The 14,208-nt window shown below is 35.4% G+C and overlaps 1 protein-coding gene across 2 annotated transcripts in view; it reads right to left on the minus strand.

Moving 5' to 3' along the window:
- Nucleotides 1-14,208, minus strand: part of RTN4 (reticulon 4) — a 56,414-nt gene that overhangs the window by 2,645 nt on the left and 39,561 nt on the right. For both annotated transcript variants that reach the window (XM_087823565.1, XM_087823566.1), the window contains 2 exons: nt 10,659-10,866; nt 7,097-7,235 (listed from right to left, as the gene is read on the minus strand). In XM_087823565.1, the coding sequence (XP_087679691.1) occupies nt 7,097-7,235; nt 10,659-10,866 (347 nt within the window). The remainder of the gene's footprint in view (nt 1-7,096; nt 7,236-10,658; nt 10,867-14,208) is intronic.

Raw genomic sequence — 14,208 nt, forward strand, 5'->3', positions numbered from 1 at the left:
ACATGAGCTGAAAAACTCAGACATCAAAATAAGTATCACCTCTAGCATTTTATTAAGGATCAGAGGCCCCGTCTGCCCACCGATACATGTTTTAACAGCCATAGTTAACCCTGGGGAATGAGGGCTCACAATTTTATACTTATTAATTAAATTGACCATTATTCCTTAGCCATTGCCTTCCTTATTTAACAAACACTAATATAGTTCTTATGCATTAGTGCCAGGCACTGTCTTAAATGTCTTACAAACAGAAACTCATTTATTCCTCTTGACAACCTTATGAGGAGACACTAGTATCACAACCACAGCAGATGCTGACACTAAAGGAAAGAGAAGTTAATAACTCTCCCGAGGAAAGAGTTCACTGTCCCCTAGTCATCAAATAAGGCAGTTTGGGAAAGGCTTTGCTTCTAAAGAGATTTCATTTTGAGAAGTCCTCTATTTCCTCTCCATACTTTAGCTTATTCATGAATGGCTGGACAAGAGAATTTTGACATTTTCCTCCATTTCTAAAAGTTGTTGACCCTGTATAGGACAAGACTCAGTGACCATTCAAAGCAGTTCTCGAAGATTTATAAACACAACCAGTCTGGATTTTATAAATATTCGTATCCGCAATTCCTTTGCTTCTTATTAAAAGCCTTCATGTGTCTGGCAATCACTCTGCACTATTTAGTAGGTAACAAACATATCACCACAACGCCACCATCTACGGGGATTATCCAGGTACACAGAACACGGTGCAAATGAAAAGGAGAGGGCAGTTAGCACCTCCATCATCTAAAGCAGAGATTGGTGAACTTTTTCTGTAAAGTTAAGACAGGCCTCTCTATCATGTATTCTTTGAATATTATCCTTTAAAAATATAAAAACCATTCTTCGTTCCCAGGCTGCACAAAACAGGCCATGGGCCAGTCTGCGCACCCTTTTCATCTTTTCTTATTCGACAGACTATGACTGACTGGCTCCTATGAGCTGAGTACTGAGCAGTAATTAGGGTGCTCAAACTCTAGGAAGATTATCTACTAACAGTTAGGAAGACACTCTGAATTCCTCCAACCGTCAGTTCTACAAATAGCAATACTCTGGCTACCCCTACAACTGAATTTAATTAATGTTCAAGCAAACAAATTCAAGCATTCTTAACACCTGTCAATTGAAAATCAAAAATGCTGCCCTTGTCTTAGCAACTGCTGTGGAGCCACTGGTAAAAGTTTGAGGCATGACTCTAGTTAGCAAGCCTTTTCCTTCTCCCATAGTTTGCAGACTCCTATTGCAGAAGCTAAATATAATTTCTGCACTTGAACAAGTTTACTATAGAGCAACAGAGCTATTTTCATCCATCACCACCTACAAGTCTAAGGGAGAAAGAGTCCACTTGCCACATTTTAGAAGAAATTGCTTTAGCAATAAAGACACCCCGTATGACAGAATTCAGACACTAACACACATAAACTAAAAATAAGTCCTAATTTGGTCATTCAGTCACTGACAAGGTCCTACTCCAAATCCACAAGGAGAGAAGCCCAACTTTACATGTGGCCTATCTAAGGGGCTCCCGTGTCACTGCAGTTGCCTTCTGGAGGACACTTCCTAAAAGCCAGGCTCTCCAGAGGCAGACAGAGGAACAAAGGAAAGCCTCAAATGTCTGTGGGGCCAGGCAGGTGACATAAATGCACGAGGAAGCCTGGGTGAAGACTAGGCAAACAAACATGCATTCTCCCTCTCAAGGGGGCACCCATAGCCCAGCTCCACAGACTGTTGCCATGCAATTATTGCAGGCCAATGCTGCCAAATTTTCCCATTTTAAGAGTAAAACCAGAAATTCACATTTTTACATGCTATCACAGAATTTTTAAATGTTGCAGCTAAATTTGTAAAAAATGTCACACTTCAGACGCCCAAATCAAAAATACTGGGTAAGGGTTTCCAGAGAACACTCTGACAGAAAAGAATGGTGGTAAGAACTAGCATCTAGCAATTGCATAATTACTGTAACTGATAATGAAACGGCAACTACCATTTTGCCTATAGTAGAGGAAACCAAGATGCAGAAAGATTAAGCAAGTTGCCAGACCAGAGGTCAGTGATCTCGGGTTTATCTGACTCCAGAATCTATCTGCTCTGCTATACTATAAGCATTACAAATGGGAATTCATCATGAATATGCACGCTATCATAAAGAGGCAGAAAAGGTCAATAAACAGTTTAAAAAAACACAAAAGCCGCTCTTATTTTAGACCTACAAATTCTATGCTATTCCATGGCAAATACTTTGCAACATTACAGCCAATGCAAATTAACTGTGGAAGTCAAAGCTCATCTCTGTGCAGTAATGAAACTGGAGGGAAGAGGGACAAAGTTCAATGAAGGTAAAACAAACACTGAAAGAGGGCAAGGGCCATGTCTTGTCTTTTGTCCAGGGGAATTAAATTTGACTGTGTATCACTTACCTTACTACAAAGCTCTACAGATTTTTATTAGATGATGTCTGAATGGGGTCGTAGAGGGAGCATTTTTACTTTTTTAAATATTTATCTATCTATCTATCTATCTATCTATCTATCTATCTATCTATCTATCTATCTATCTATCTATCTTTATTGATTTCAGAGAGAGGGAAGGAGAGGGAGAGAGAGAGATAGAAACACCAATGATGAGAGAGTCATTGATCGAGCCTGCAACCCAGGCATGTGCCCTGACCGGGAATCGAACCCCGATCCCCTGGATCCTAGGTCGACGCCCAACCGCTGAGCCATGCCCAGCCAGGCAGAGGGAGCATTTTTAAAGAAAATGAAGGGAGGGTGCTTAACAGAACTTCAGAAATGACTTTGGCAATTCTGACATTTTCAAACTTTTTCCGCATTTTTAAACACTGAAAAAATATTTGACCTTTTTTGACACCTTCAGCTTCATTCATTAATATCATTTTGACTGTCTCTACATTTTCTCTAGCCCATTTCCCTTCTAATTTTTCTGTGAGCCAAAGAAACCAGGAAGGAAACTGTCAAAATGTTCATGTTAATAACTTCTTAAGAGCCTGAGGGCTAGATTTTAATGTTCTTTTGGGTCAGCTATTTCTGTAGTTCAGGCCTTTTTTGTTCACTTTCAGATTTAAGATTGTATTCTGGAACATTATGGTTGGCTGATGTTCACGCAACTATAGCTAGAAATTTTCTTACAGTTTTAACGTATTTTCACTTAAAGTCACAGCACTGCTATCAGACAGAATCTAGTCTTTATCATTCAAAGCCATGTGACAGAAAAATAAGAACCTTTGCTTAAAACACCTGCTCTTAGTATCTGGTAAATAAAATTATTACTTTTTCTTGAGATTTGAGGTTTCAAGTCAGGAACTTAATAAAGCTCAAAGCCTTATGCAAGAAGCCCCAAAGCTGAGCTCAGCAGGAATGGTCATGAGCTTTTTTTTTATAGTAGAGAGCAGGTTGGGAGTGGGGAGAAATGAAAACCAGGGGTTTACAGCTTAATGCCACAACTTTTAAAAGCAGTAATCCTCCAGGCAGTATCTGCAGAAAAATTAAGTCACATGCTAACAACAGTGGCTCTAAAATTTTCAATTTTTGAGAAAGAAGGTTTCAAATAGAAGTAGAGGTAATTGTGACCCAGAATCAAGAAATGTAGATTATATAAATTTGAGGACACCAAACCTTTATGAAGACAGTGAGTCAGAGGGATACATCTTTTAAATTTTTGTTTAAAAGCTATTATTTGAAATGAGCCACAGAGATTGATACAATGTCTATCTTCTAAAAAAAAAAAAAAAATTATAAATGAGACTAATTCCCACTGCATTTTCTTGAAATTAGGGTAGTTTCCATTTTCCCAGCTATGAATCATATAAAATCAACGTAATTCCAATCAAAACTAGTTCCTAAAAAATTAAAGAAACTCAGTGTTCCACAAATTCATCTGGTAACTGAAGAGACTGGGGCTATTTATTAGTAAACTTTCCACAGATTTAAAAGCTGAATATAAGGGAATAAGTAAATCAGGGCAAATCCATTTTTCCTTACGTTGAAAAGGTAAAATAAGAATGAGAATTTTAAAAACCATTTTTTGCTTGCTTTAGGGAGAGAGAATATGACTCTCCTACCAGCAGCTGTGGCTAAAAGACAAATAGTAATAAAGTAAAAAAAAAAAAAAAAAAAAAAAACTACCTTCTTTTAAAAAATGCTCTCTATATAGACAAAAAGTGAGGGCTAAGCGTGACAATCCTGAAGGAATTCTCTTTAGAAAGGGAATACTGTTAAGTCATTTTTATGAAGAGTCCAAGAACATTAAGTTTTTTACCAGCTTTTTTCAGTAAGAGACATTTTGAGCAAGTATCCTGTGGTTCTACAGTCGCCTTATTCAGTGGAAGCAGACAGATGGAATCTGCACTGCTCACACACAGTGACATTAAGGAAAGGTTAACTAAAGTCGCCCGTGTAGCAGGAACCACAAGGTTGATCAAGGAAGACCCTTCATGCGTATTATCAGAATGTACTCATCACCCGTGCATCTGGAGAAAAAGACAGATCCTGCCTTATTCTTCTGTTCAGTAGGTTTTGAGACCTAACTGAAAAGTTCAACAGCATGGAGATCACCAGAGGGAAGGGGGTGGGGGAGGTAGAAGAGAGTACAGGAGGGTAAATGGTGAGGGAAGGAGGCTTGGCTTGGGGTGGTGAACACACAACTCGATATAGAGATGGTGTATTATAGAATTGTACATCAGAAACCTATATACTTTTATTAACTAATGTCACCCCAATAAATTCAATAAAATTTTTTTTTAATGCAAAGTTCATTCTATGTGCTTATATACTGAAACAGCTATTACTTATTTGGCACCTTCTGGGGAAGTCACCAAAGCAGCTTTCCTTGGGCTCTGGACTTGCCAAAAAATACTACTCAGGATAACCATTCATGTAAATTTTCTTCTTTTTCTTTTCAAAAGTATTGCTAATCCTTAAGGAGAAAACATAGTAAACTATAATTTTAATGCAAGTCTTTTTTCCCCAAAATTAAGAAACAAAGAATGTCTTAAAAATGTAAGAAAAAGTCATAAAAGTAAAATGTTCCAGGAAGTAAATCTATCTCATTATGTGTAACTAGCTGTTACTTCCAAACTAGCAAAGTCACTCAAGGCAAGTATTTATCAAGTTCACTTTCTCCCATTTATGCTACCTTCCTCATGAATAACATAATTGCTTTAAAAAAAAACTAATTTTCAAAAGAAATTTTAAAATGAGATTTAACAGCAAAATAAAATTCTTTATCTCATAAAATTTATTCATAAAATTCCTCATATCCTACTTCCAAATATCTGTGCAAAACAGATTTTAAAAGTTTTTTTAAAGAATTTAATCAGGCCTCCTCTAGCCTTTACAAATAATTTCCACACCTATATCACTGTCTACACATACGACTGTGATGGATGACAGTAAACTGAAAGAATAAGTAAGTATTCTTTTGATTAAAGATAAGTGGAAACTTTAAACTCAAACCTGTAAAAACTGGAAAATAATCATTCTCAAATCAACTTGTTTTGTTTCTAAACATTTTTTCAAGAATGACTCTTCTCTCAAGAAAAATGTTAAATTATAACATATATAGATGTCTTCATAGCTATACTATGCAAACATGAAGGGTGACTTTTGGTTTATATCTGCTGCAATTGTTATTAAGTCTATACAAAAACAGTGACTCTCTCCCCTAAGCGTCCTGATGCCTTTATTTGAAGTCACCCCTACCACTGTTAAGTTCAGAGATGGCCCTTTGCTGTTTGAAGCTCTGTACCACTATTTATAGTGTTTCTTCCCAATCAATTTCCACCCATAAACCCTTCATCTTAAACTGTACTAGCACCTTCTCCTTAATAATTTTTCATAATTGTTTTACCCCAACACTCAAACTATATATAGCGATCACTGCAATGAACAGGGAGTGGTTACTTCTAGGACTCATGTGTACAAGATTCTATGCACTCCAAAACTGGTTTGTTTCCTTTTGAAACTAACTGATCAAACATCCCAAATAACATAATCATGACCTTTTTATTTACAGACTGACATCAAAGCACTACTCCCAATAAGTCACCAAATGCAAGCACTTTATACAAAAGAGATGATAAGAAAGGGAAACAAAATTACTACTACTGTTATTAGTAACTGGGGTTCCAAGTCTTAAACTAAGAGAGGCACACAGCTGAAAATAAAGTCCATCTATTGGCTTACTTATTAAGGCTAAGATCTTTGTTAAAAGCAATTTGGGCATTTAAACCTATTCTGACCAGCCCAGAAATTGTTTCACTGGGTCTAAAGGCCCAATCATCCTATTGCTATGATATCCATGATAATTACTACTATAGTACATTTCTACACAGGCTTAGCTTGGAAACAAGTCTGTCTTAAGCAGTCACAGGCAACAACACACAAAACACAAACGGCAAGTTCTACGTAAAGAAAAAGCACTAATTTCCCTAAAGCCCCAGTGCTTGGGGCTCATGTTACATGACTGTTTAGTGGTTTGAGTCTGTTGAACTTTGGGAGAGTTCATTTGCAAGGTGAGACTCTAACAGCTGCTATGTAGTAAGATCCAAAATCTAAAGAAAAACCTCCAACAATTACCAACTGAAGATTAATTGAGGTGTTTCAGAATATTAAAGCTCCTCCAGAATAAACATGCCAAGAAAGAGCCCAAGATATGAAATAGCTTATGTGTGTATATGTATCACACACAAGGTAAGAAACTAAGCAACAGATTCTAAAACAAAGTCAAACTGATTAAATCACATCTGGTATTAAATCTATTACTCTTTATTCTTATCGTCAAAATTCCCTTTAATTTTCTCACTTTTAATTTTTATGATTTCCAAAAGTATGAATTTATAACTTATTTTCCTTGAAAAAGGGAAAGTACTTTTCCTCCATCTCAAATATCTGATTGGATTCTGAATTTTGAGACCCAAGTTTACTGTAACATGATTTCTTTACGTCTTTATCATTTACCTCAATACAGAAAAATAGAATGACCCCGCTAACTCTTTTGATTAAATTCTGGGTATGTAAAAAATGCAAAGCAAAAACTAACTTACCTTCAGAGAATCAACTAAATCATCAACTAGGAAGAGGCGTCTGAGTTCTTTTATTGTGCAATTCACATGACCAAGAGCAGAATTGCTGTACTTCTGAACCAGCTCCTCAGAAATAGCGACATCAGATTCCAAATATGCCCTAAGAAACAAAACACACCATAACTGTCACTGACTGGAGTGATTTTCCCTGGATGTCTGCATTCAGTGATTACATATCTGTAAAAGAAGACATGAATAAAATATTTTACTATAAAAGCATTCTGTTTCCAATAAGCACAATGTTAAAATTCGCCAAGCAAGGGATATTTCATTGACATATGCTGTCAGCTGATGAGCACAGAAAAAAGGATATGTTCTGAAGCCAGACTGATCTGACCTTGAATCTTAAGGTCTGCCACTTACTTGGCAGTGCAACTTTGGAAAATTATTTAGTCTTCCCTCTAAACCTGTTTCCTCATTTATAAAATGGAGATCATCATGAGGATTCTTAACACAGACACAACACAGTACTCAATAAATGGTAGTCATTATCATGGATTTGTTTTTTTTCTTCAAGTTGACATCATGTTGTGTCATCAAGTTTTCCTAACAAAGATCCTATTCATTTCCAAATATTACACTCTCTCAGCCTAATCTTTAGGGGAAACTGCCCAATATGTCAATCCCCAGACTGTGAAAGGCTGTCAAAAGTATAGTGGCAACCCCAGCAAAACACAGCAGTTACTGTCCATTTAGATGCCTTAATCTATACTGAGACTGCTGGAATGGTTAACTTTAAGAAAACAACGCTAATTGGGGGGAAAAAGTCAAGTCTGCAAAATGCAAGGAATTGCTTCGTTAGTTATTTCAAAAGAAGCCATTTTATCTTGGCAAAGTAGAACGAAATCAGAAGTGCTAGGCATTCTCTGAATCTATTGGAAGTAGTTCCTTATTCAGGCGCTTGCCCATGTCAGTGGACATTAGTTATACTAAAAATAACATTCCTCTTTGATAGCTCCTTTTCTCCATAGTTTACCTCTGCAATATACCCCAAATACGTCTCCTCATTTCTATATTCACTACGCCATGACGGAGTTTAAGTGCTCATTATTTACAAACTGGAATATTCTATCAGTCTCCAAACAAGTCCCTGATCTGTCATTATATTAATCCAGTCCCTTCAGCCAATGGCAGATTAGTTTATTTGAGTTTCTTAATAGTGCTATTAAGGGTGTACACAAGTGGGAGTTAGGACATCTGTTATTGCCTAGCTATGTAACCTTGCAAAAGCTTTTTAACTTCTCTGGGTCATAGTTCCAACTCTGTATAAAATTAGAGAAACAGACATTCCTAAATCCCTTCAGGCTCAAACATTCTGTGATTCCATGGCTCCGACTTTTCAACCAGAGCCCTCCTAAATCTTTTCAACCTTATTTCCCACTACTCACTATATTGCAGCCAAAAATGAACCACTGATCAAACATTTTTTAATCTTAATGCCTTTGTTGGTCATAGCTTTCCCAATCCACAATGCTTCTCTCACCTGGTAATATCATATCCAATCAGCTGGCCCCATCTCAAACCCCACCCATACATGAAGCCTCTTCTGCTCACTCTTTCCCACAACCCTATTATGTAACTCTAACAATGCTTTCTTTTGTACTATTCTTATAGTATTTACCATATCCAGCCCTAAAATATGGACATGTGTATACCTGTATATTTTTCCCACTAGAGTATAAACTGATAAGACCAGGAATATATCTTTACTAGCACAACAGTCTAGCACACAGTTTGTTGTTATTAACGAACAAATATTAAATTATTGAGTTAAAAATAGTCTGAGATTCACATCTCCCTTAAATAAACAATAATTTATTATGCAGTCTTGAGAAATACAGAAAAGTGGCGGATACAACTTTGGTTGGTATTCTGCTTCTTTGTACCACTGATTTTGTCCTGGCTGCCTGGGCCAGAGGCACAAAGGTAGCACTCTCCATCAATGACATCTTATTGATACCTAAATTCGTTCAACGGGCATTTATGTGATATTAATGCACTGCTAGCACTGTCACCACTCTTTTCCAGTGACCACAGGTATTACATACAAACTGCATGATGTCACCTTCATTAGTGCGACTAAAAAAGTTGGAAAACCTGTCCAACAGGCTTAAACTGGCATGTTGGCTGAATTTACTTTATAATGACTTAGCCTTTAGCTAAGAATAAAGTGTTTCTAAGGAAATAAAAAAATATATAAATTACTAGTTTTTCCCCCCAAAAGTTGTCTTTAAAATTCAACGATGAATATAATTTATACTGTAGATAATCTGGAAGTTTTGGCATGACAATGTTTTTATATATTCCAATATAACTAATTAAAAAGTATATTCCTTTATGATTTGTAAAATGCCATGTTGAAGCTGCAATTTCAAGTTACTGAACTCCAAGTTGTTTCCTGCTCTGTGAAACAGAGTAATACCACCTATCTCGTAGAGTTGCCTGTACGTAAAAGGCCAGACACACAAGAGCCATTAAGTAAATGTGGGATTCTCACCCAAACGTATGTAGCAGTATTACTTCAATATGAAGAGAGAGCTAGAGAGAAACAAATTACCAGTCTTTATAATAAGTAAAATAATTTAGTAAGTCTCTTCCTGTAAATTGTGAAAACCAATTTAAGCTTGTGATTAACATCAACTGGATAATGTTCTAGGTAGTTACATACTCATTTAAAAACATGATGACTTAGTGGCTGTCAGGGGCTGGGTGGGTAGTGACTGCTAATGCGTATGAAATGTCTTTTTGGTGTGATGAAAATGTCTGGAATTAGATGGTGACACTTGTACAATTCTGTGAATATACTAAAAAAAAAAATTACTGAATTTTATGTGAATTATATCCCAGTTTTTAAAAAGGAGTGGAAAAACATGCTAGGCATGCAGTGAGGCAGAAGACCCAAGCTAAGGTTTGTACCATTTAGCAATTAGATACATAATGCTGGTGTGTGTACTTGTAAAAGTAAGGGAAGCAGATGATGGTTTAGAGACAAGGAGATGCTGAAATAAAGGAGCTATCCAAAGGATAATACAAAACTCATGCCTTAAGGAATGAGAAGAAAAAACTAGACAGAGGAGGAATGGTAAGAAAAGACACAGGCATGACGAGAAAGCGTAACAAAAAAATATGAACATACTATTGGAAAGAAAGGTATTTCTAGTATTAAATAGCATAAAATGAAAGCAATATAACTGTCACCAATCCTAACCATGTTAAAAGGGTATTGCTTTCATATAGTAAAATTAGAAAACCAACACCCACTTCTAATAAATATTGCTACTAAGTAGTAGAGTTAGACTAATGATATATATAAAGCTGGTCTTTTCCATCCTGAGCCTATAAAATGACCTTTAAGAAATCTCAAAAGCACATGCTTTTGGTATAGGTTTTTAGCAAAAATTTGCAATTATCTTTATGTAGTAAAAAATCCATGCCTGTAACTCTACAGATAGTAGAATGAAGTCTCAATACAAATTTTGTTTATAGTGTTGCCAAAGTTCGCCTTGTTTTCCAGACATCTCACCTGAATGGGTGGCCTTCATCTGATTTCTGGATAGCTTGGATCACACCCTTATATATCCTAAAGCTGATAGTCACAGAGAGCAGGGCCAAGGCAATGTAGGCCGTTACACTCACAATGCTGAATACTGTCAAGGAAAGCAGTAGGAATAAGCTGGCACCAAATACCACTCCAGTCTTCTTAATGTCTCTCCAGTAGAGGAGGTCGACAACTAAAAATTAAAAAAGAAGAAATCTGAAATTAGAACATTAATCATTTGAATTTGGCACATTTATATTTGCTCCACCCACCCCCATACATGAAAGGTCTATAGGTAAAGCCCAAACCTAAAATGTTAAAGGTTAACATTACATTTTAAACCCACTCTGAGTTGTATATTAGAATATGTATTTCTATTTACTATAAAATGTTTTTCATGCAAATCTATGTCCTACATGTCCAAATCATTCTGGTTATAAAAGTTTATCAAATCTCTCAAGCCCAGCATAGCAGACTTCTAATCCAAAACAATTTTTCTTAAAAATCATCTTGAGGTTTTCATCTTCACACAATATCTATTCAAATAGAAAAAAGTTTTAGCATGATACTTCAGTAACACAAAAATATATTTATCTGCAGAGAAATCACTAAGTCAAAAATGTTGAGAAATTAAAACTACTAAAAAATACACAAGTTTCACAGCTCTGCTTTTAAAAGATCGCTCTTTAAGAAACTTAACAAAAATTGTAACATAACCTGGCTAATGTTAAAACAAAAATTTCCTACAAAGCAAAAGAAAAAAAATGGCCTTCAGATTACCTGAAAAGCTACTTCCTTCTAGGAGTAGATAAATATAATGCCATAAAAATTTAGATGTCAAAGAAAAAAAAGAAAACTAAATGTGTTCCACTGTTATATAATGTTTATTAATAGTTCGGAGTCAGACAAAGCCTAACTTAGCAATTTTGCTCTTGGCTTATGGTCACAGGGCCACTATGGGGATCAAATAACCATAGACCTGTAGTCTCAAGATTGGGTTATGCACAAGCCAGGAAGAATTCTGCAGTGTGCCAAGGGCTCCTGAATTCACAAGCAAAACATACTTCATCTCTCTCTGTATTGCAAACAATTGGTGAGGGGGAACACTCTTATAGTAAAATAAATACAGATATAATCTTGAGTATAATTTTAAATACCTGTTAATTTTTAAGATAAAGAAGGTGACAGGAATCACGTTTCTAGGGGCTGCTCTGGTCTTGATCCCCAGGTCATCTAAGGTATCTGACTTTCCTTTACTGTTAGGGGTACTTCTGTAGGGGAAATTATGTATGTGAGCTGTAAAATGTTAGATATTCTTATGAAGCCATGATCGATTCCTGTTGGTATAGATCATGTGAGTACTAAATAAGATATTTTAAATGCATATCACAATGTCTGGCACATAGCAGGGGCTCAACAACATTTATTATGTTTCCAGAGGATTTTATTCCACTCTCCTATATATGACTTGATTTGAATACTAATTTAACATTCTATATATGATTTAAAGCTTTATTTTCAAACTCTGATTTCTACTATTTAAGTTTTTCCCATTCCAAGTTCATTACAACCTTGCCTAAGACATCTACATCAGTTTTGTTCTATTCAACTAGTTTCTACCATTGACCAATATACTAGCACAACTGTGAACTGACCAGAACTTGAAACAGAGCATCCATGCTGTTAAAATGGCATCGTGAATAATGTCATATTGAATAAAGAGATAACAGCAATGCTAATAGTTTTCTGACATTCAGCAAACACTGAACTAATACTTTTCAAGAAACTCAACCTAGGAGAATGAATCAGGAAACCTCAAAACAGGCAAACTTTTCTTTAAGCCCTATCCAACTCTAAAACACTAAAATTCTAGGAAGATGGTAAGACAGATAAAAACAATGTTAAAAATTATAAAAGAAATACTGCACTGTTGTGAGAATTCAGAAAAGGAAAAAAACTGGAGGAAATTTTTAAAAACTTTGTGAAAGAGAAATTGAGCTGGATTTTGAAGAATGGATGGGTAGGCTCTAGAAAACCTAAAGGTGCAGGCCTAATTATAAGTCTCTGAAAGCAATGGTTCTAACAGTTAATGTAGTTTTTGTGTGTGTGTGTGTTTTTATACAGGGTACAGGGTACAGTGAGAGAGTAGGAAAAGCAATTATAAAGATAGTCCTCAGTAACATAATTCTTTCCCAGGAGGCTCCCTCTGTGCCTCACAAGAGTGGCTTATATAAGAGAGACAAGGCGTCTAGGTTCTGGAGCTCAATCACTTATACTCAAACATTGGCTCTATAAATTTACTAGCTATGTGACCTCAGGCAAGCCATTAAATCCATCTACACTTCAGTTTCTTCATCTATAAAATGTGTATGCAAATAGGAATGATCTTATTAAGGTGTTGTGAGGATGAAGTGAGATGAGTTAACAAAATTTTTCATTAATGAAATAATGAACATAATGTGCTTAATGTAGTACACAGCATGTAATAAATTCTTAGTAAACATCAGGGTTATCACTTGTTGTTATTTTATTATTACTATTATTATGAATGCCACCACAATCACTATCACCTTTCTTATCCAGGTATTTAAATAGTAAATATATAAAGAAAAAAAAAGAAAATTTCAACCTTACGACTTACTTGTAAGTTAATCATATTGCTGTGTTATATAATAAACATGTTACTTTATAAGCCACATGGAAAAGAATTTTAAAAGTTATCTGAGCTTTCACTATTATACGGCAAATAAAAGTTGAGAAGAACTATAAGAATCAGCAAGTAAGGTACACTTCAAATCTATTTTTATATAAACAAATGCCCCTTTATTAAAATGTCTTTATCAAAGTGCTCCAAAACATTTATTAACCTTCAACATCCCTACTTTTGGTGACAAGTTAAAATAAATGCAGATTTCCTCACTATTCCTTACCATCATTAAAAACTACTCAGTAAAACCTGATTAGGAGATGAAATGACTTTAAACTTGCGAGGTATGCACAACATATATTAATGTCTAATCAAATTGCCTAATATAATAGAATTACTGTCCCAACAGTTTCAATGCCTAGATAAAGAATTATTTATAATTAGCTGATTATTTCTATATAGATAGATGTGGTGAAAGGAAATATCAGTGACCTGGGATTCAAGAGATCTACATCTTAGGACTGACTCTGCAATTGTATAACTTTGGATAAGTCTCCAGTTTCTCTGGACCTCAATTTTATCATCAGTTAATAGAGCATTAGATAAATGATTTTTCTTTTCCCTTCAGAAAATAACAGGATTCACAGTTAGTAGGAAGATACACATCAGTCCTGCATTCAAATTCCCAGTCAGTGGGTCCAAATCAATGAGATTTTATTGCTGTATTATCTGTGCCAAATATAATTTTAAAAATATCTCCTTTTCTAGATTTAGGTTTTTAAGGGAGGCTTAAATACTTTTTATTAATACCAGTCTTTTAAAATTAACCTTCCTAGAAACACTGTGTCAAACATTATTAAAACTTTAGGAAAATAAATTCATATTCCT

Source organism: Miniopterus natalensis, chromosome 13, assembly GCF_054644295.1.
Source record: "Miniopterus natalensis isolate mMinNat1 chromosome 13, mMinNat1.hap1, whole genome shotgun sequence".
NCBI classification, from domain to species: Eukaryota; Metazoa; Chordata; class Mammalia; order Chiroptera; family Miniopteridae; genus Miniopterus; species Miniopterus natalensis.